Raw genomic sequence first — 22386 nt, forward strand, 5'->3', positions numbered from 1 at the left:
CTAATCCTCCACCTTGCGGCGCCGGCACACCGGGTTCTAGTCCCGGTTGGGGCGCCGGATTCTGTCCCGGTTGCCATCTTCCAGGCCAGCTCTCTGCTATGGCCAGGGAGTGCAGTGGAGGATGGCCCAAGTGCTTGGGCCCTGCACCCCATGGGAGACCAGGAGAAGCACCTGGCTCCTGGCTTCAGATCAGCGCGGTGCGCCGGCCGCAGCGCGCCAGCCGCGGTGGCCATTGGAGGGTGAACCAACGGCAAAGGAAGACCTTTCTGTCTCTCTCTCTCTCTCACTGTCCACTCTGCCTGTCCAAAAAAAAAAAAAAAAAAAAAAAAAAAAAATTAGGGGCCAGTGCTGTGGCACAGTGGGCAAAGCCTCCACCTGCAGTGCCAGCATCCCATATGGGTGCCTGTTCTAGTCCCGGTTGCTTCTCTTCTGATCCAGCTCCTTGCTATGGCCTGGGAAAGCAGTAGAAGATGGCTCAAATCCTTGGGCCCCTACACCTGCATGGGAGACCAGTAAGAAGCTCCTGGCTTTGGATCGGCGCAGCTCCAGCCATTGCAGCCAATTGGGGAGTGAATTAGTGAATGGTTCTCTTTCTCTCTGTGTGTGTGTGCGCCGCGCGTGTGTGTGTGTGTGTGTGTAACTGACTCTCTAATTCTACCTCTCAAATAAATAAAATCTTTTTTTTAATTTAATGTAAAAAATAAAAAAGCATTACAAGTGTCAGGAAACATCTGTGACCTTTCTACACTAAAGTCTTCTTGCAGCAAACCTCCTTCTCCTTGCACACAGCCGGCAAGCATGGTGCAGACCCCGGCAGACACTGCCTGCTCCCACTGCAAGGCGGTGAAGGACAAGAAGGACCCAAGGGCAAGTGTCACGAGCAGCAGGTTAAGCCAACAGCTCCCCACGGTTCAAGTCTCAGCCACTCCACTTTTTTTATATAAAGATTTATTCACTTGTTTGAAAGGCAGAGTTACACAGAGAGAAGGAGAGGTGAGGGGGAGGGGTCTTCCATCCGTTGGTTCACTCCCCAGATGGCTGCAATGGCCGACAGCTGCACTGATCCGAAGCCAGGAGCCAGGAGCCAGGAGCTTCCTCCAGGTCTCCACGCAGGTGCAGGGGCCCAAGCACTTGGGCCATCTTCCACTGCTTTCCCAGGCCACAGCAGAGAGCTGGATTGGAAGTGGAGCAGCAGGGTCTTGAACCGGCGCCCATATGGGATGCCGGCACTGCAGGCGGCGGCTTTACCTGCTAAGCCACAGCACTGGTCCCCACTCCACTTCTGACCCAGCTTCCTACAAATGCAGCTGGGGAGGCAGCAGATGCTGGCCCAAGAGGTTGGGTGCCAGCCACCCCCACAGGAGACTAGGAGTTCTGGGGTCCTGGCTTCAGCATGACCCAACCTTGGGGTATTGTGGGTATTTGGGGAGTGAACCAGCAGATAGAAGACATCTCTGTCTCGGTTGCTCTGTCACTCTTTCACATAAACCATTTTTTTAAAAAGTTAACCCAAAATAATATTAGGCATAAACTCAATAAGACAGAATATGAGTTGCCACAATAATTCCCTATGGAGATCTCCTCACCAGGGATGGGACACACTTAGTAGTCAGCAGAACACACTCAAATGCAAAGTGAAACCAGGGTCTACAACTCGTGATAAAAGAAAAATTTAAAAAAAGGAAATGGAAGAATGGAAGGAGAGAGGGGCGGGGGGCACCCCCTCCTAGGCCGATTTCACTTCCCTACTCACTAGTGCCTGCTCCTGCACCTTCAGCCCTGCTCTCCTGCCAGCTGTATGCACTCACCATCTAACACATGCAATCCAAAAATCAACCACACTTGGCTGTGGAAATGTTCTGACTTTAGAGTCCAGAAAATCCTGTGAAAGCCAAAAGGACTTCTACAGTTTTGCCATCATGGCTCTCTTTGCTTAACTCTCCACGCTATACTAGAACAGTTTATACCTTTGACTAGTACAAAGCAGTGTTGCATTAAACCCCGCTTGGAGCAGTTAAGAGTTAAGAGCTTGGATTTCAAAGAAATGCAATCTATAAGCAAATGTGCCGTCAAAAGAGGAAGCCTGAAGTCAGATGGCGCTGTCAGTAATGAGACGGGCACTGCAATATGGAAGATCCCCATGTCAGTCACCAAGGCAAATTTCAAAACACGTTTCAGATACAAACCTTCAGCCATCATCTGTGGCCTATATTTTTCCCTTCCACCCACTACATCCTCTTTTATTAAAAGTAACACAAAGGGAAAACAATTTTGAAATCGAGTGAGACTTACCCGCCCCAGCTGCAACTTCCACAAGATATCATCGTGACTAAGCTCATATGACTCATAACTTTCCTAAATTATGCAATTCCTAACAGTTCAACTGAAATCGCTTTGGGGACCAATGGAGCACTCCAAAAGCCAGCTCTATTTATTATATATATGTTGCCCTTCAGAAGAATGTTGTCATATGTATAATCAATATTCAACACAGCAATTACTGTAACATTTGCAGAACAGGCCAATAAATAAGCCACACTCTAACTATGAACCATTTGATGGTCTGATTAACTCAATTTAAAACATGACAGCAGCGTTAAGTTAAGCAAATTACCACCTGAGCTGTCAAACACACAAAAAGGCATCTTCAAATGCCCACAAAGCATGGTTCATTGCTTGCTGTGCAAACCTTAAAATTCTCTGCACCTTCCGAGACCCACCATTCCTCTTACATTCTTACAGTCCCCAATTTCACCATCAGGCGTGTCCTTACTTTCCCTCTTCACTAACCCTGAAGCATGGGCTCAGGTATCACCTCCTCCAGGAAGCCTTCACCACCTTCCTGTGCTCTAAGCTCCCCTTCACGTCGCTTAATCTCTGTACAAATCGCTATTCCACTACGCCACACTTGGCAGAGTAGGCCTGTGAATTTTTCTGCACAAAGAGAAGGAGGAGAGCTCGCAGGACCAACGCTGTGGAGTAGCAGGTTAGGCTACAAGCTACCACCTCTAACAGCGACATCCATATAGGCACCAGAGTCTCAGCTGCTCCACCTCCAACCCAGCTCCCCGCTAACGGCCTGGGAAGGAGAAGAAGATGGCCCAAGTGTTTGGGCCCCTGCCACCCACGTAGGAGACACAGACATAATTCCAGGCTCCTGGCTTTGGCCTGACCCAGCTCCAGCCACCTGGGGGAGTGAACCAGTGGATGAAAGATCTCTAACTGCCTTTCAAATAAATAAATTTTTTTTTAAAATGTGGGGCTGGTGGCCGGTGCCACGGCTCAATAGGCTAATCCTCCGCTTTGCGGCGCAGGCACACCGGTTTCTAGTCCCTGTCGGGACGCCGGATTCTGTCCTGGTTGCTCTTCTTCCAGTCCAGCTCTCTGCTGTGGCCCGGGAAGGCAGTGGAGGATGGCCCAAGTCCTTGGGCCTCTGCACCTGCATGGGAGACCAGGAGAGGCACCTGGCTCCTGGCTTTGGATCAGTGCGGTGCGCCAGCCGCAGCAGCCGTTGGAGGGTGAACCAACGGAAAAGGAAGACCTTTCTCTCTGTCTCTCTCTCTCACTGTCCACTCTGTCAAAAAAAAAAAAAAGTGGGGCTGGCGTTGTGGCATAGCAAGTTAAGCCACAGCCTGCAATGCCAGCATCCCATATGGTCGCTGGTTCCAGTCCTGGCTGCTCCACTCAGAACCAGCTTCCTGCTAATGCATCCGGGAAAGCAGCAGCAGGTGGCTCAAGTCTTTGGGCCCCGGACCCCTGGGAAGAACCAAATGAAGCTGCTGGCTTCCGCCTGGCCTGGCCCAGCCCTGGTCGGTGCAGCCATTCGGGAGTGAGCCAGCAGATGAAGATGTCTCTAACTCTGCTTTTCATATAAATAAAATAAATCAGAAGTGTGGCACGACCAATTACACGCCAACTCAAGTCCAGGCTGCTCCACTTCCCACCCAGCTGCCTGCTAAGGCACACAAGTGACGAGGCAGTAGATGATGGCCCAACTACCCGGCCCGGGCCACCCACAAGGGACACCAGGTTGGGTTTCAGGCTTCTGGTTTCAGTCTGGCCCAGCTCTGGCTGTTGTAGGCATTTGTAGAGTGAATCAGCAGATGGACGAACTCGCTCGCTCTGTTACTCTGCCTTTCAAATAAATCAATCAATCTTAAAAAAAAAAAAAAAAAGCCCAATGGTCAAAAATCTTATGATCTGCAAATGTTACTAAAAAATGATGCGGGGCCAGTGCTGCGGGGTAGCAGGTGGGGCCGCAGCCTGTGGTGCCGGCATCCCACATGGGCTCTGGTTCAAGTTCTGGCTGCGACACTTAGATCCAGCTCCCTGCTTATGTGCCAGGGAAAGCATCGGAGGATGGTCCAGGTCCTTTGCCCCTGCTCCCACGAGGCTGACCCAAAGGAAGCTCCTGGCTTCGGACCAGCCCAGCTGCAGCCGCTGCGCTCACTTGGGGAGTGAACCAGCAAACGGACACTCTCTCTGTTTGCCTCTTCCCCTCCCTCCGTAACTCTGCCTTGCAAATACGTAATACTTTTTCAATGTAGAGAGAATTATCTTCCCTCCATACCCTACGCTTCTCTAGAATTCCCGCTTGCTTTTCCACCTGTTAACAGAATGGTAGTAACAAGGGAAATGGGAGTGAAAATGTGGCTTCAGTGGCTCAAAACACGTCTGCGCTTTTTACTCACGTGGCCCTCCCCCTGACCACACCTGCTCCAAGACTGCCCCTCAATCTGTGGACTCGCGGCACTCAGCACTTGCTAACGGACCAGCCCACTTGTAATGCATTTCAGTTTGAGACAACCGCAAGGCAGTTAAGTGAGAAAACACCTTTAATACTCATTCAGCCAACTCCAATTCCTGTCCATTAAATAAGGAAAAAAAAAAAAAAAAGCCAGGTGGCAACCTCATGCAAAAATTCTGTCTCAATGGGCCCGATGCGAGCACGGGGACGACAGAACAAGCCGCCCCGCACTCCTCTGCCCGTGCCCACTGCGCCCTGAGCTGGCACAGACGGACTGCCACCAAGCCCATCCTACACGGTCAGGTCTGGAGACGCGAGGTACGCGGGAGCCCTCTCCGTCCCGGGTCCAACGCCGACCATCCCCGCTGATACCCGGTCGAAAGCCGCGCTCCCGCCCCCGCCCACAAGCACCTCCAAGAACTTAAGCCACCAAGGGCGCCCCGCGCCCGCGAGACCCAGCTCCCGGCCTCCACATCCACTCGGAAGACGCACGCGAAACCGCCCCGGCCGCCGCCGTGCGACCAGATCCGTGCATAAGCACCTCCCACAGCAGAAACTCCAGCTCGCTCCTCGGAGCGCCGGGACCGGCTCCGCGGCCGGGGCCTTCCTCCCTCCTCCTCCTCCTCCCCGGGACCGGCTCCGCGGCCGGGGCCTTCCTCCCTCCTCCTCCTCCTCCTCCCCGGGACCGCTCCTCGGAGCGCCGGGACCGGCTCCGCGGCCAGGGCCTTCCTCCCTCCTCCTCCTCCCCGGGACCGGCTCCGCGGCCGGGGCCTTCCTCCCTCCTCCTCCTCCTCCCCGGGACCCGGCCCCAGCCCCCCGGCCCTCGAGTGCCCCTCTCCGGCTCAGGGCCCAGCCCGGTCCTGCTCCGCAGAGCGCCACACCCCCTTCCTACAGGAGAACCCGGGACGCGCCGCCGCCGGCCGGCACCCCGCCCCCAAACACCTGCCAGGCCCGGCGCCGGGCCCGCTGCCCCGGGGCCTCACCGAGCCGCTGCTGGGAGCCGAGGTCCGCGTCGTCCGGAGGTCTCGGCGCCAGCACCAGGGGAGCCAGGCTGGTCAGCAAGAGGAGACACTGCCTCATGTTCCCGGCTCGGCCAGCGGCCCACCTCTCCGGGCAGCCTTCGCCAGACGGGGGCTCGGGAAGCCGCTCGCATGGAGGGGCGCAGGGATCCGCCCGGGCCGGCCCCGCACACCTCCGCTCCCGCCCGCGCCGCCTACCGGGAAGACGCTCGGGCCCGGCTCGCGGCCCCCGGAAGTGCGGGCGGCGCTCCCAGCGGCCGGCTCGGCCGACTTCCGGCCGCCACCGCCGCCCGCGCCGCCCACAGGCGGAAGCCGGGCGCCGCGCGGCACGCCGGGAGCTCGGCTCGCCGCGCCCCGAGCCCGCGCGCCGCCATCTTGTGGTCCCCCGCCCACCCCGCCCGTGGTGTCCCGCGGGGCCCGGCCGGCGCCTGGCTGCACGGGGCCCGCGACGTCCTGACTCGACCCAGCCTGGCCTCGCCTCTGTCCCGGGGTGACCGCCGCGAGGGGAGGCGGCCGCCGCCTGCTCCGTCCGGGGCCCACGCCCGGCCAGGCTCCTCGCTGGCCTTTGCAGGAACGGGGCGGCCTGGCCGGACGCCGCAGGCTCTGTGCCCGTGTGCTCGGCTGGGAGGGCGAAGGCAGGGGTCCCCGCGCCGCCGCCACGGTTGCGTGTGCCCGGCGGGCACCGCGGTCTGCGGGGTTCCTGGGCGCAGGAGCCGAGAGCGCGGGGCCGGGGTCCGCCCCAGACTAATCCAGTCCTCGCCTGGGTCTGGAAACCTGGCCAGGCGGTTTGTGTTTGCAATCCTTGGCATAATTTTAGCTCTGTGTGGTTTACTGTTTGTGGTGCTAAATAAAATGTTCTAGCAGGGTGGGAGGCGGAAGATTATTTTTAGTTTTCTGGGGGCGCCTCGGGATGCTGGCTCTGGTTTGCGCTGGTTGGTTCGAGTCCCGGCTGGTCGGATCCAGTTTTCTGCTGATGCTCCCGGCAGCGAGACCCCGGCACCCGCCTGGGAGAACGGGATGGGGTCCCTGGCTCGTGGCATCGGCCGTCCGGCCATTCGGGGAGTGAATCGGCAGAAGAAGATGGTCACTGGCCTTTCAGATAATTAAGTACTGATTGCAGTAGGCGGCAGTTACGGAGAGGGGGAGAGAGGTCTTCATCCGCTGGTTCACTCCTCCAAGTGGCCGCAATGGCTAGAGCTGGGCCGACCCAGAGCCAGGAGCTCCTTCGGGGTCTCCCACGTGGGTGCAGGGGCCCAAGGACTTGTGTCCCTGCACCTGCGTGGGAGACCCGGAAGAAGCTCCTGGTTCGGATCAGCCCAGCACGCACACATACACCTCCAACTCTACCTCTCAAATTCTTTTTAAATTTCAAGTAATTCACAAATCACCCAAATTCGCGTTCCAATGTGAAGTTATCAGTTGCCATAGGTTAGGCTGAAAGAACACCAGGTGGGGGAGATAAAGAGCCCAGAGGAACGCGGTGGGAACCATAGCAGAGCTGAGCTCAGGCACTGTGCTTCAAACTTTGACCCCAGAAAGATTTTTTTCCAAAATACCTTCCTCCCAGCGCCAGGGTTGTGATGTAGGGGGTAAAGCTGCTGCCTGCTGTCCCACGTGGGCGCCAGTTCCTGTCCTCAATGCTCCACGTCCAATCCAGCTCCCTAATGGCCTGAGCAAAGCAGTGGAAGACGGCCCAAGTGCTTGGACCCCTGCACCCTTGTAGGAGACCAGAAAGAAGCTCGTGAGTGGGTCCAGCCCAGCCCCGGTCATTGCAGCCATTTGGGGAGTGACCCGGTGGATGGAAGATCCCTCTCTCTCTAACTCTGCCTTCGAAATAATAAATCTTAAAAGAATAAAAAGTACCTCCCTATGACCGGCGCCGTGGCTCAACAGGCTAATCCACCTAGCGGCGCCGGCACACCGGGTCTAGTGCCAGTCGGGGCACCGGATTCTGTCCCGGTTGCCCCTCTTCCAGGCCAGCTCTCTGCTGTGGCCTGGGAAGGCAGTGGAGGATGGCCCAAGTGCTTGGGCCCTGCACCCCATGGGAGACCAGGAGAAGCACCTGGCTCCTGCCTTCAGATCAGCGTGGTACGCCGGCCACGGCGGCCATTGGAGGGTGAACGAACGGCAAAGGAAGACCTTTCTCTCTGTCTCTCTCTCACTGTCCACTCTGCCTGTCAAAAAAAAAAAAAGTACCTCCCTAAATACATAGTTTAATTTCTTTATAAATGTAAGTAGTTGCAAATCTACAAACATTTAAATGAAAACTGTTACATCATCCTTTGCAAGTTTTTCAGTGGGATTGAAATACCTGAGATTGGGTAAGGGCTGTGTGATGGCCCCCGATGGCCTTGCTTCTTGAGGCATGGCTGGCGTCCGTCCGTGTGGACGGCAGCACGGGACAGATGCTGTGGGCTGCTGTGTGGACGCACAGGTTCTAAGAGCCTGTCTTCCAGCCCGGGGGCTCGCTCCCGGCCACACACTGCAGGAAGCCCGCTGTCCTGTCGCCAGAAGACTCAGGAAATGCCGGAGAGGCGCCTAGGAGCAGAGCTCACCGGCCCACAGCCACTCAGGGGCTGAGACCTGCCAGACTACCAGCGGGCTTCAGAAAGTCCGTGGAAAGTGGACCAAAAGATCAGTTTATTTTGATGCAAAAATGCTTGAAATCTGTGCAGCTTCTGCTTTCACAATGCACCCTTTCCATGAACTTTTAAATGAGAGAGAGGATGGGAGGATCCCTGCAGCCCCCCACACGCGGGCTGACCACAACTAGACCGCTCCCCGACTCCTCCTGAACCGGGAGCATAATGTTGCTTTCAGCTCTGAAATAGGGACAGACTGTTAAGATGGCTGCTAGCTGGTAAACAGCCTGACTGGACCCTGCGTTTGCTGATAAGCACCTGCAGTGGTTCTTTGAGGACTTAAAGAGAATATCTGCAAATACTAAACACAAAGGGCCACATAGGCTACTGCAACCAGCTGCCGAACCCACGCCAGTATTGCCATAAACCCTTGGCTAAGTGACCAGAGACAGAACTGGCTCTCGCTGTGTTTTTGTAGTTTGTTTTCTTCTGTCATCACCCTGGCCCTTTTGTCTTAACTAACCCCACCAGTCCTCACGTTTGTAGAGAGCCATCTCACTCTCTTCCTAGCATGCTAATTATCCCTGCGTTTGCATGTGTTCTGTTGTGTAGGAGAATGAGCCAGCCCACACTTTGCCCTAACACTAAAGTGCCACTTAAGGAGGTAGGACAGGAAGCAACAAAGCTGTGGACCCAGTCCTGCAGTTTCCAAAGTTACTTTTGAAAAGGTCTTGCTGTTTATTTTCATTATTTGAAAGGCAAAGAGAGAAGGGCCAGTGCTGTGGCACAGAGTGACAGAGAGAGGAAGAGAAGAGACAGACAGATCTTCTATCTGCTGGTTCACACCCCAAATGCTTGCAAGAGCTGGAGTTGGAACAGGACAAAGCCAGGCCCAAGGCGGGAGCCAGGAACCCCCTCCAGCTTTCCCGCATAGCGGCAAGAACCCAAGTACTTGTGTCCAGGCGGATAATTAGAGGAGAACGGGAAGGGGCCACGAGACCCTTCTCCGGGGTGAACCCCTGCCCTTGGTGGGGACCCCCCTGAGACCACTCACTCCGCAGTGTAGCTTGTGGTGAAAGCATCCTGAGCACAACCAGAGAAGTCTCGTTTGTAGTCACGTGTGCAGAAAACCCAAGGCATGCGACTCCAGACGGCAATCCCAAACGCCACAGCCGTGTCGCCCGTCAACGCCCGTTATGTGTTAGGGATTAAAAACCCCAAGAGTGCCAGCTTTTCTCGTGCCTGGTCCATTCCTCCCCTGGAATGCACTTTAACAACCGTCCCTTCAGCATCCCGCTTTCGTCTCTCTCAACTGCAATCCATGGCTGTCAGCGATAAAGAATGGCGGCAAGTGGGTGACTGCTTGTGACACTGAAGCCGTCCCCTGCTGCCTCTGAGGCAAGTCAGCAGGAAGCTGGATGGGAAGCCCGAGGATCCAGGACTCAAGCAGCACTCGACGTGGGATGCAGGCGGCCCACGCGGTGGCAAGGCAGCCCCAGGAAAATTTCTTTAAAAAACAACCAAGCCTATTGACAACGGGAATAATATTTCCCCCAAGTTCAACAAGAGAAGGAAAACAGCCCTTGAAAGATGAATACTATTATTTCAATTATTTCAGGAATACTATTATTTCATTCTCGAATTTTAATACCAATTCAACCTCTCTCTCTCTCTCTCTCTCACACACACACACACACACATGTGCATGACATTTTCAAAGACTGATTTATTTGAAAGATAGCATAACCCAGAGAGGAAGAGGTGGTCAGAGAGAGACCAGAGACAGAGGTCTTCCATCCACTGGATTACTTCCCAAACGCCCACATCAGCCAGGCCAAAGCCAGAAGAGAGGAAAACTCCTGTTTCTCCCACACGGCCGGCAGGAATCCAGGTACTCAGACCATCATGCACTGCTTCCCAGGTGCATCGGCAGGAAGCCGGATCAGGAAGAGTAGCCGGGACTTGAACCAAGCCCTCCGATATGGAATGTGGGAGTCCCAAGGAGCAGCCTAACCCACCGGGCCACAGGCCCACCCCGCCCCTCCCCAGACGTGATTTTTTGTATTTGTCATCAGGCATCTGTGTCTATCCCAGAGTCACTGGTGGCTGGTGTGCCGCACATGTGCACGCCGTATGCTGCACGTGTGCCGACAAACACGGAGCCGCGGCGGTTCTTGTTCTCCGTAAATCCCCGCCCCGGAGATCTCAGCGTAGCTGAACCAACAGTGGATCAGAGAACACATGGGAACTCGGGGTTATTTATTTATTTTGAAAGTCAGACTTACAGAGAGAGAAGGGTTTTCCATCCTCTGGTTCACTCCCCCAAATGGCTGCAACAGCCGGGGAGCAAAGAACTTCATCCGGGTCTCCCATGTGAGTGCCAGGGGCCCAAGCACCTGGGCCATTTTTTGCTGCTTTTCCCAGGCCATTAGCTGGGAGCTGGATTGGAAATGGAGCAGCCGGATCCCAACTCGTGCCTATATGGGATGTCAGCATCGCAGGTGGCAGCTTTACCCACTGCACCACAGCGCTGGGCCCCATTCTCATTTTTTAAAGTAAATTTTAATTTTGGGCAAAAAAGAAACTTCAAGTGTACAGGAAGGTTGCCGGTAGTATAGAGAATTCCTGTATACCCTTCATCCGGCTTCTCTAATATTAACATCTTACGTAATCACGGTACATTTGTCAAAACTAAAGCAATGGGGCAGGCATTTGGTGTGGTGGTCAAGCTGTCTCTCGGGATGCCTGCAGCCCATCCTAGAGTACCTGGGTTCAAGTCCAGCGCCTCTGCTCTGAGCCAGCTCCCTGCTAAAGCACACACTGTGAGGCAGCAGCCATGGGTCGCGTCAAGTCCTTGGGCCCCTGCCCAGACGTGGGTTCAGCTCTTGGCTCCTGGCTTCAGCCAGCCCAGTCCTGGCTGCTGCAGACATTTGGGGAGTGAATCAGCAGATGGAGGATCTATCTCTCTCTCTCTCTCTGTATAAATTAATATAAAAGAAAATACTTTTTTAAAAATTTACATTGGTTGGCCGGCGCCGTGGCTCAACAGGCTAATCCTCCGCCTTGCGGCGCCGGCACACCGGGTTCTAGTCCCGGTCGGGGCACCGATCCTGTCCCGGTTGCCCCTCTTCCAGGCCAGCTCTCTGCTGTGGCCAGGGAGTGCAGTGGAGGATGGCCCAAGTCCTTGGGCCCTGCACCCCATGGGAGACCAGGATAAGCACCTGGCTCCTGCCATCGGAACAGCGCGGTGCGCCGGCCACAGCGCGCTACCGCGGCGGCCATTGGAGGGTGAATCAACGGCAAAAGGAAGACCTTTCTCTCTGTCTCTCTCTCACTGTCCACTCTGCCTGTCAAAAATTTAAAAAAAAAAAAAAAAAAGAATAAAAAAAAAAAAGGAAGACCTTTCTCTCTGTCTCTCTCTCTCTCACTATCCACTCTGCCTGTCCAAAAAAAAAAAAAAAAAAAAAATTTACATTGGTACAATGGACTGCAGAGAATAAACCCGGTCATTTGAAGCCACCCAGTTTGTGGTCATCTGACGGCAGCCTGGGAAGCGGAGGCCCTGCCCATGGAGCTCTCCAGTGCATCCTTTGTGCCTTCTCTCCTGAAAGCCCTCTTGCCCAGAACACCCTTGCTCTGTATTTCCAGCCGGCAGAAGCCACCCTTCAGTGGCCACTTTTAAGCCCTGCTGTGGCTTCCAGGTCTCTGTCCTCATTCTCTGGAGGTCTTGCTCTTTCCCACGTCCCCGTTATTTTTTCAAGTCCAACATGAAGGCTCTTGGGAAGAATTCATCTCGGCCTGTTCCTGGATTCTGGTGGTTGTGGGCAAATCTGGCATTCCTTGGCTTAGAGAGGCATCGCCCTAGTCTCTGCCTCCATTATCACAAGGTGTTGTCCCTGTGTGTCTACAGCTTCTCCTCTTATGAGAGAGAGAGAGAGAGAGAGAGAACTGAGCCAGACCAAAGCCAAGAGCCAGGAGCTTCATCCGGGTCTCCCATGTGGGTGGCAGGAGTTCAAGCACTTGGGCCATCTTCCACTGCTTTCCCAAGCCATAGCAGAGAGCTGGATCAGAAGTGGAACAGCCAGGACTCAAACCAGTGCCCATATGGGACGCCGACACTGCAGGCAGCAGCTTTACCCACTACGCCACAGCGCCGGCCCCTGCTGTTTATTTTCAAGGTTCATTTTTTTTTTTTTTTCATTCACTCAAAAGATAGAGACAAAGAGAGATCTGCCAGCTGCTGGTTCGCTCCCAAGGGCCTGGCCGTGTTAAAGCTGGGAGCCCAGAACGCCACCGTGCTGCCCTGTACAAGTGGCAGGGGCCCAAGGACTTGAGCCATTCTCCATTGCCTTTCCGGGAGCAGCAGCAGGGGACTGGATCTGAACTCAGAAGCAGAGCAGCAGGGATGCCTGCATTGCAAGCAGTGGCTTAACCCGCTGTGCCAGAATGCTGGCTCTCTCCTCTTCTTCTTTTAAAGATTTATTCATTTACTTGAAAGGTAGAGATATAGGGAGAGAAGGAGAGAAAGATCTTCCATCTGCTGGTTCACTCCCCAAATGGCTGCAACAGCCAGGACTGGGCGAGGTGGAAGCCAGGAGCCAGGAGCTTCTTCCAGGTCTCCCATGTGGGTGCAGGGGCCCAAGTGCTCCGGCCATCTCTACTGTTTTCCCAGCCACGAGTAGGGAGTGGAGCAGCTGGGACGTTAACTGGCTCCAATATGGGATGCTGGCATTGCCAGCAGTGGCAGCTTTACCTGCTACACCACAATGCTGGCCCCTTGAGGATTTTTTTAAAACAGGGATAAATTGTCTAATTTGTTTTATTATAGTGGAGAAACTGTGATACCTGGTATATGTCACATACTTTTATTATATTTATTCTGATTTATCAGAGAGGTACAGAGGCAGAGAGCTCCCCTTTGCTGGTTCGCTCTCCAAATGTGTACAACGGCCAAGGCTGAGCTGGGCCAAAGCAAGGGGCCAGGAGCTCAGGTGGCAGGGACCCAGCCACCTGAGCCATCACCTGCTGCCTCCTGGTACACACTAGCAAGAAGCTAAGTCAGCAGCCAAGGTGGGACTCGAACCCCAGGACTCGAATATATATATAGGCTGCAGGTGACCCAGGGAGTGCCGACCTGCCCAAACAGGGTCCTGACCACTAAGTGGCAAATGCCCGCCCCATATTTGTTAGGTAAGCCATGGGAATTTGGCAATGCCCTAATCCAAGCCCAGCTCATTGTACATTTCAGCCTTCATTCAGTATTTCCCGTTTCTTGCAAATACGAGGCCATTTCCCACCATGGCAGCCCCCATAGCAATGGGGGCCCAGGAGCTACCCGCTCTGATCCAGGCCCCAGGCCTTGTCCTCTGTGACTGTGGAACTCACACACTCACCACTCGCTTCCGCGTTGCATTTCTGCACATCTCATGTGGCTCAGAAGCCAGAGCGTGGACGTCGGAGGCCAACAGCCTGGGTCTGAATGCTGTGCCGGACACTTTGACAGCGGCTTAATCTCTCCAGCAGCAAGGTGAAAATACGGGTGGCAGCAAGGGAGGGAGGGAGGGAGAGAGAGAGGCAGGCCGGTCCCATCAGGCAGAGACGTAGCATTTCAGAGCGATCTGCTGGGGCCACAGGACATGCAGAGGAAAGCCAGCGGCCATCGCACGCCAGCAGCACTGTCTGCCCAAGCCTGCTGTTGTCGGGCGCCAGGGAGAGAATGTTCTCATTCTGCCTCCTTCCCTGTCTGCTGCGAAGCGAGTTCCCAGCTGACCATTGTTCCTGCCCTGACCCCTTTTCGTCCATGGAGCCCTGGGGACAGGTCACGGTGTGCATGGACCCGCGTGAGCACTGTTCGGTTCTTCCCCAGGGTTCTCTGCCTCTGCCCTGAGCTTGGGGGGCATGACTGCCTTGTCCTGGGCCATACAGACTGTGAGCAGCTCACTTGGAATTCGGCATGGCACTGGCTGCATCGGAGGAAACTTATTTCAAGATTCCGTTCTAGGGAAACAAAGCCACCGGCTCACGGGCCGGACTGAGGTGCTCTTTGCTTTCTGCACAGGGAGAACAAAACCCACCAGTAATTGCCCACCGTTCTCCCAACCCAGCCACCTCCTGAGACTATCAAGAGCCACGGACCCGGCTTCCTTCCATTCTCTCCTCTACCCCTGGTGTCCAAGAGATCAGGCCGCTGGGGACTGAAAGTAAAGCAGCGGGGGCTGGTGCTGTGGCGTAGTAGGCTAAGTCTCCACCTGCAGTGCTGGCATCTCATGTGGGTGCAGGTTCGAGTCCCGGCTGCTCCTCTTCTGACCCAGCTCTCTGCTGTGGCCTGGGAAAGCAGGGGAAGATGGCCCAAGTGCTTGGACCCCTGCACCCATGTGGGGGATCGGGAGGAAGCTCCTGGCTCCTGATTGGATGGGTTGTGGCTGTTTGGGGAGTGAACCAGTGAATGGAAGACCTCTGTCTCTCCCCTCCTCTGCAGCTCTGCCATCTCAAGTGGATGGATAAATCTTTAGAAAAAGAAAAGCAGCAAAGCCCCGGGAAAGCCAGGCCTTCCAGGGCAGGATCTTAGGGCAGTGGCCTCGGATCCCTGCTTTTCTGGAGATGGCACCGGGGTGCTGCCCCACCCACACAGGAAATGCTCAATTAGCAATTTATAAAACCAAGAGCCAAACTGAGGCTTCCAGAACCCCAGCTGATGATGGGCCAGTCCGTCCTGCTTAGGTAGGAATGGGTCATTTACCCCTCAGGCAGCTCAGGACAAACAGACGACCTTGGCAGGGGGTGGGGGTGGGGGACAGTCCCTAGGCACACTATGGACCCTGCTGGGCAGCAAGGGAATAAAACTGTCTTTTTTTTTTTTTTTTTTTTTGACACGCAGAGTTAGACAGTGAGAGAGAGACAAAGGTGGTTCATCCCCCAAATGGCTGCTACAGCCAGCGCTGCGCCGATTCGAAGCCAGGAGCCAGGTGCTTCCTCCTGGTCTCACACGTGGGTGCAGGGCCCAAGCACTTGGGCCATCCTCCACTGCCTTCCCAGGCCACAGCAGAGAGCTAGACTGGAAGAGAAGCAACTGGGACAGAACCTGCGGCCCAACCGGGAATAGAATCCAGAGTGCAGCCGGCGCCGTGGCTTAACAGGCTAATCCTCCGCCTTGCGGCGCCGGCACACCGGGTTCTAGTCCCGGTCAGGGCACCGATCCCGTCCCGGTTGCCCCTCTTCCAGGCCAGCTCTCTGCTGTGGCCAGGGAGTGCAGTGGAGGATGGCCCAAGTGCTTGGGCCCTGCACCCCATGGGAGACCAGGAGAAGCACCTGGCTCCTGCCATCGGAACAGCGCGGTGCGCCGGCCGCAGCGCGCCTACCGCGGCAGCCATTGGAGGGTGAACCAACGGCAAAAAGGAAGACCCTTCTCTCTGTCTCTCTCTCTCACTATCCACTCTGCCTGTCAAAAAATTAAAAAAAAAAAAAAAAAAAAGAATCCAGAGTGCCAGCGGCACAGGCAGATTAGCCTAGTGAGCCGCACGCCAGCCCCATCTTCTTACTTTAATACAAGGCAGTGAACACGGGCAACAGCTAAGAGGGCTCCATAGGCTGTTTGCCGCGTGAGCCCCTGGTGCTATCTTTGCTTCTATAAGCCAAGTAGACCCAGTCGGCAGGAGGAAGGCCTCTCACACACTTCGATGCTATGCTGCACCCACACCAGGCCCGGGCCCCTGTGATGTGTTCTCACTGCCTGCTAGGGGACTCACCAGCTATTTTACTCAGTTTTTAGAGATTTATTTTATTTGAAAGGCAGTTAGAAAGAGCTCTTCCATCTGCCGCTTCACTCCCTAAATGGTTGCCAACAGCAGCAGCTGGGCCAGGCCCAAGCCAGAAGTCAGGAACTCCATCCCTGTCTCCCACATGGGTGCAGGGGCCCAAGCACTTGGGCCATCTTCTGCTGCTTCCGCAGGGGCTGTAGCGGGGAGCTGGATCAGAAGTGGAGCAGCCCAGACTTTGAACCCACGATCACTTGGCATGCCGACGTCACATCACACCACCAGCCCCACTCACCAGATCTCTTCTCTGGCCTTTACCATCCAGGCTTCCTTAAGGCAGAGGTGGTGGTGGTGGTGGAGGGGAGGGTGGCTGCCGCCCTGGGTCGTAGCCAGTAAAGCTGCCACCCGCAACACCAGGAGCCAGGGCGGCTCCACTTCTGGTCCAGCTCCCTGCTAATGCACCTGGGAAGGCAGCAGAACATGGCCCAAGTGCTTGGGCCCCTGCACCCATGTGGAAGACCTGGAAGATGCTCCTGGCTTAGGCCTGGCCCAGCTTTGGCCGTTGTGGCCATTTGGGGAATGAACCAGCAGATAGAAGATCTGTCTCCTTTCTCTGTAAACTCTGCCTTTCTTTTTTCTTTTTTTCAATTAAAGGTAGAAATATTTTAATTTACATATTACAATGAGTCACAATTACATGTTCATAAAAATTCCACACTCCCACCATCCTCAGAATAGTCAGTTTCTATACAGATTTACAGATGTCCACTGTATGTAGTTCTTCCTCAGTGTGCTACAGAGTTCAGAGGTTCTGCTCAAATATTCCCCAAATCAAGTGCTGAATCACACTGTCACCTCTTACGATGTATAACCCTAGTACTACTTGTTCTACTCCCTGTGATGAGCTGAATACTCGTTCATGGATCTCATCCAAAATCAAATTAATGGTCTGGTCAAAGCCTTTCAGTGTTCCCACGATCATTCTCCCATCCAAAGTAATAACGGCTACAGTTCGGTTTATGTAGTTTTCCAAAGTGGACGTCATGCTGCTCGGCCCGGAGGTTCCGGGGCAACAGAGCGGCGCCGGCGACAATTAGAGCTCAACTCTGCTTTTCAAATATATAAATCTTAAAGAACTTGGCAGAAATGCAAATGACCCACCAGGCCTGCCTCAGACCCAGTCAACAGGCACCCAAGTGACTTGATGCCTGCAGAACTTTGAACCCCGGCCTGAGGTTAACTCTTGCCCAAAGACAAGCAAATTTCTTCTTGGCTGTCCTTCTCTGGGTCGAAGTCATTTTTCTTCATTTATTTCAACAGAATGACCTTTCCCCCATGAATCTCATCAGAGGATGCTAATTAGAAGAAAAACCATTGCTTAATAGTTTTTTTTTTAAACTTTGCATTCCCAAGTCACACTGTCATTTTCTTTTTGTGTCTGTCCTTGAAAATCTAGGGCAATAGGTCTGCTCCTGGCGCAGTTGATCTTCTCACTGTCACAACTTTCCACTCCCAAATTAGGCTGCGCTCATCCACAGCCTTTTTACATTTGGAAACACCTTCACCCGCTGACTCACACGAAGAGGCCGTGCACCTGTCTCAGGTGAGATGAAGATCCCAGCTACAAAGTGACGGTGAAGGTTCCAGCACCAGGCCGGTAGTTGCGGCACAGCAGGTTAGGTCGCTGGCTGTGATACCCTCGCCCCACCACTCCACTTCCAATCCGGCTCTCTGCTCACGTGCCTGGGGGGCAGCAGATGATGATGGCTCAAGTGTTTGGGCCCCTGCCATGCCTTTGGGAGACCTGGATGGAGTTCCTGGCTCTTGGTTCCAGGCTGGCCCTGACCAGGCTATTGCAGCCATTTGTGGAGTGAAGAAGTAGACTGAAGATCTCCTTCTCTCTACTGCTGCCTTTCAAATCAATCAATCAATTGAAGTGTTGGTGCCTAGTAATCCCTGACTCGCCAGCGAATGAACATAGGAGCCTGAGCTGCCATCCACCCCAGTCCTCTTCCCACCCCTAAATCACAGCACCTTAGGTCGCTGCACACACGCATCGACCTTCACAAGGGTTACCAGTCTTACCCCAGGTACTCTCCTAGCTAAGTTGTGGTCAGAACACAGTGGTCTTCAGAAATCTTGCTGGTGACTCCTCCAAGGTTGCTAACAAGTTCCAGCAGTCAGAATGAAGTCACAACGGCTCAAACCCACGGCCTTTTTTTTTTTTTTTTTGACAGGCATAGTGGACGGTGAGAGAGAGAGAGACAGAGAGAAAGGTCTTCCTTTTTTCCATTGCTTCATCCTCCAATGGCCACTGCAGCCCGTGCACCGCGCTGATCCGAAGGCAGGAGCCAGGTGCTTCTCCTGGTCTCCCATGGGGTGCAGGGCCCAAGCACTTGGGCCATCCTCCATTGCACTCCCAGGCCACAGCAGAGAGCTGGCCTGGAAGAGGGGCAACCGGGACAGAATCCGGCGCCCCGACTGGGACTAGAACCCGATGTGCCGGCACCGCAGGCGGAGGCTTAGCCTAGTGAGCCGCGGCGCCGGCCACCCAGGGCCTTTTTTATTTATTCTCCCTCTGGTTTACACAGGGCTATCTGAAGACCCACAGGGCTAGAATGAAGAACACTTGGTAGTAACTCCAGACAGTCAAACACCTGTACTGTAAACTAAAGATGAGAAACAAATCATCCGCTGTCCCTCCAGGACCCAAGCTATTCAGGTCAGATGGTGGGGAGTGGTCCCCAAAGGCAAAGCAGTGGCAGGGATGTTTGGCACTGCTGGTACACACCGACAGAAATGGGTGGCAAAGGGGCTGGCACCATGGTGCAGTGGGTTAAAGCCCTAGCCTCCAGCACTGGCATCCCATATGGGCGCTGGTTCAAGTCCTGGCTGCTGCACTTCTGATCCAGCTCTCTGCTGATGTACCAGGGAAAGCAGAAGATGGCCCAAAGCGCTTGGGCCCCTGCACCCGCGTGGGAGACCCAGAAGCTCCTGGCTCCAGCTGTGGCCATTTAGGGAATGAATCAGTGTATGGAAGACCTCTCTGTCTCTACCTCTCGCTGTGACGCTTTCAAATTAAAAAAAAAAAAAAAAAAAAATTATTTGGGGCCGTGCTGTGGCTTAGCGGGTAAAGCTGCCACCTGCAGTGCCAGCAAAACCATATGGGGGCCGGTTCGAGTCCCAGCTGCTCCACTCCTGATCCAGCTCTCTGCTGTGGCCTGGGAAAGCAGTGAAAGATGGCCCAAGTCTCTGAGCCTCTGCACCTGCGTGGGAGACCCAGAAGAAGCTCCTGGAGCCTGGCTTTGGAGTGGTGCAGCTCTGGCCATTGCGGCCATCTGGGGAGTGAACCAGCAGATGAAAGACCTCTCTCTCTCTGCCTCTCTGTAACTCTGGCTTTGAAACAAATAAATTAAAATAACAAAGACAAAAAAAGAAAAGGGCGGCAGGTGTCCGGCCCGGGCTAAGATGCCGCTCTCCATCATGAAGGGCCGACTCCGGGCCGACTCCAGCGCCTGCCCTGCTTCTGGCTAAGACACACACACCCAGTGAGGCAGCAGGTTGTGACCAAGTACTTGTGTCCCTATCACCCACAGGGTGGTTTCTGGCTTAGCCTGGCCCAGGCCCTGCTGTTGCAGGCATTTGGGGAATGAACCAGCAGACGGATCAGTCACTCTTCCTTTCAAGCAAACACAAATAACCTGACTTAAAAACAATGGGAAGGTTACACCAGACCTAATTATGTGGTTCCAGTCCTCTAGACCTCTGGCAGTGCAGCGAAACCAGGCCTGCTATAGTCGACTGTAAAAGACTTGTTCTACTAAAGATTATAACTGTGACGCTTCCTAGACAGCCTGGCCAACAGTGAAGTTCCTGTCTTTGGTGGCACGTGTGGCGAACAAGGGCAAAGCCAATGCCGAGCGAAACAGACTGTCAGCTCACTGCCACTGGCACTGCAAACACATAGAATATACCTCACTCCTCAGGTAGCGAGAGCTCCTACAACCTCTCGTTCAAATCGCAGTAACTAGACAACTCTTGATAAGCATTTAAGAAACCCAGCTACTCCAGAGCTACACTCCAGCCCAAATTAAAAATCCGAGGCTGGAATCTGGGCTCAAACCCGGGCGCAACCCTAACTCGCATTTCCTATCTCACCAGTCTGACATCACCACCCACGGCCACAACCTAGGACTGGTCTCACAAAATACTGGTATGTGTTTCCCCTTCCATTACAAATGTACAAAGCTGCTTGTGACCCGTTACGTTGCCACTAACTGGTCATGACCTAGAATTTTAGAAAGCACTCAGCTGGTATTACTGCCTGAAATCTCAGAACGAGATCAGCACAGTAGCTAGGAGCTGACAGCTCGAACAGCAGGGACAGATTCAGATCCTGGTCCCATCACCTACTCAGCTAAGACCCAGGGCATAACCAGTAACCTCCGCTCCTATTTCCTCAGCCATAAACCAGGAGAAACCTATTTGAAACACATCTGAATTTGTAAAGATGGTTAAGAAACAGTGCCTATTAGTGAGGAAGCTGACTCACAATAACACATGGCTGATCTGCAGGGAGCTCGGCCCAGGAGCCCGGCTGCTGGTCTTGCCCGTGCACCAGAGCGGCAAGCATACAACGAATACTGATCTTTCAAAACAGGAGCAACAGCGGGGACATGGATCTGAAGTGGAGCAGCCAGGACTCGAACCAGTGCCCATATGGGAGGCAAGTGCCTCAGGCTGCCTCTACCTGCTATACCACAGCCATGGCCCCTACCCCATTTTCACTTTATTTTGAAAGGCAGAGAAAGGGAGAGAGAGAACACAGTACCTTCCATCTGCTGGTTCACTCCTCAAACTGGCAACACCACAGCCAGGCCAAAGTCAAAAGCCACGAACTCCATCTGGGCCTCCCACATGGGTGGCAGGGACCCAAGGACTCGGGTCACCATCTGCTGCCTCCAAGGCACTACCAGCAGGAAGCCGAATGGAAGCAGGGCAGACTTCAACCAGCACCGCGATACAGGATACAGGTGTCCTGGGCAACAGCTTCCCCCACTGTACCCCACACTCCGAGAGCCAGCTAGCCATCTTCTATCTGCTGGTTCACTCCTTAAACAGCCAGGGCTCGGCCAGGCCCAAGCCAGGAGCCTGGAGCCCAATGCAGGTCTCCGTGGGTGGCCGGGGTCCGAGAACCTGAGCCATCATCTGTTGCCTCTCAGGTATGCACTGTCAAGCAGCTGGAAACCATAACCTGACATGGGACACAGGTGTTCCAACAGCTTTTGGCATCTACAGGCATCCGGGGAGGGACCCAGTGGTTGTAATATCTGTATGTCTCTCTCAGAGTTAAGAGACAAAGCTCAAATACGGTTTTAAATCCTACCCACCATAAATTCTCATTTATTCCCACTGTTCTCCCTGAGGAGAGGTACCCTCCCCTGCTGAGTTCTTGGCAGTGTCTATCATTGTCCACTCTTAGTTCAAGGAAGCCCAACAAGCTGGTGTCAAAAGGAGACGCCACAGGCTGCGCCCACTTTTAAAGACGCAGTGGGAAGGCGCTGCCGAGGTGCCCACTCCCCACACGGCAGCGCCTGGTTTTGAGGCCCTGTCCCACTTCGAATTCTAGGCTCCTGCTGTGAGCCCTGGGAGGCAAGTGATGACAGTGCTCGGGTCCCTGCCACCAGGGTGGGAGACGGGGACCAAGTTCCTGGCTCTGGCTATGCCAGTCACTTGGGGAGGGAACCAGCAGATGGGCAACCTGCCCTTGAGTGTGGCTACTGTGGTCACTGACATGGTAACTCAGTATTGACCATTTTATTGTTCTTCGAATAAGCCACACCTCCCACCCCTCACATGCACGTTCTTTCCATCTTCACTGGAGGTCTTACAGAGAAGGTTGCGTCCTGGGGCAGCTGTCGTCGGCAGGTTAATAAGCTGCTGCTTGCGCCACCTGCATCCCACAGGGAAGGTCAGCTCCTGACCCAGCTCCCTGCTAACGCGCCCTGAGAAGCAGAAGACAGCTCACCTGCCTGGGCCCCTGCCACCCACGTGGGAGAACTGGATGAAGTCCCTGGCTCCTGGCCTTAGGCTGACTCAGCCTTGGCTGCTACAGGCCTCTGGGGAGAGAACCGGTGGCTACATCTGTCACTCTTTTAAGCAATTTTAAAAAGAAAAGAAAATGTCCTACAGATTTCAATTGTGGGGGACCAAGGCTCTACTGATCTCAGTCAATGGGTACTTCCCCCAAACTCTACTGAGTTCTGCCCTTACGTCCCCTCAGA

General features: G+C 54.4%; 1 protein-coding gene and 1 pseudogene across 1 annotated transcript in view; both read right to left on the reverse strand.

Annotated features, from left to right (window-relative positions):
• The window catches only part of ADAM17 (ADAM metallopeptidase domain 17), a 58093-nt gene extending 52141 nt beyond the window's left edge, over positions 1-5952 (reverse strand). Inside the window, exon 1 of the mRNA XM_062208934.1 lies at positions 5731-5952. Coding sequence (XP_062064918.1) covers positions 5731-5827 — 97 coding nt within the window. The 5' untranslated portion in view covers positions 5828-5952. The remainder of the gene's footprint in view (positions 1-5730) is intronic.
• Positions 5953-16887: 10935 nt separating this feature from the next.
• On the reverse strand, positions 16888-17195 carry LOC133772992 (U6 snRNA-associated Sm-like protein LSm8; annotated as a pseudogene).
• Positions 17196-22386: the final 5191 nt, after the last annotated feature.

The sequence above is a fragment of the Lepus europaeus genome, chromosome 13 (genome assembly GCF_033115175.1).
Source record: "Lepus europaeus isolate LE1 chromosome 13, mLepTim1.pri, whole genome shotgun sequence".
In the NCBI taxonomy this organism is placed as follows: Eukaryota; Metazoa; Chordata; class Mammalia; order Lagomorpha; family Leporidae; genus Lepus; species Lepus europaeus.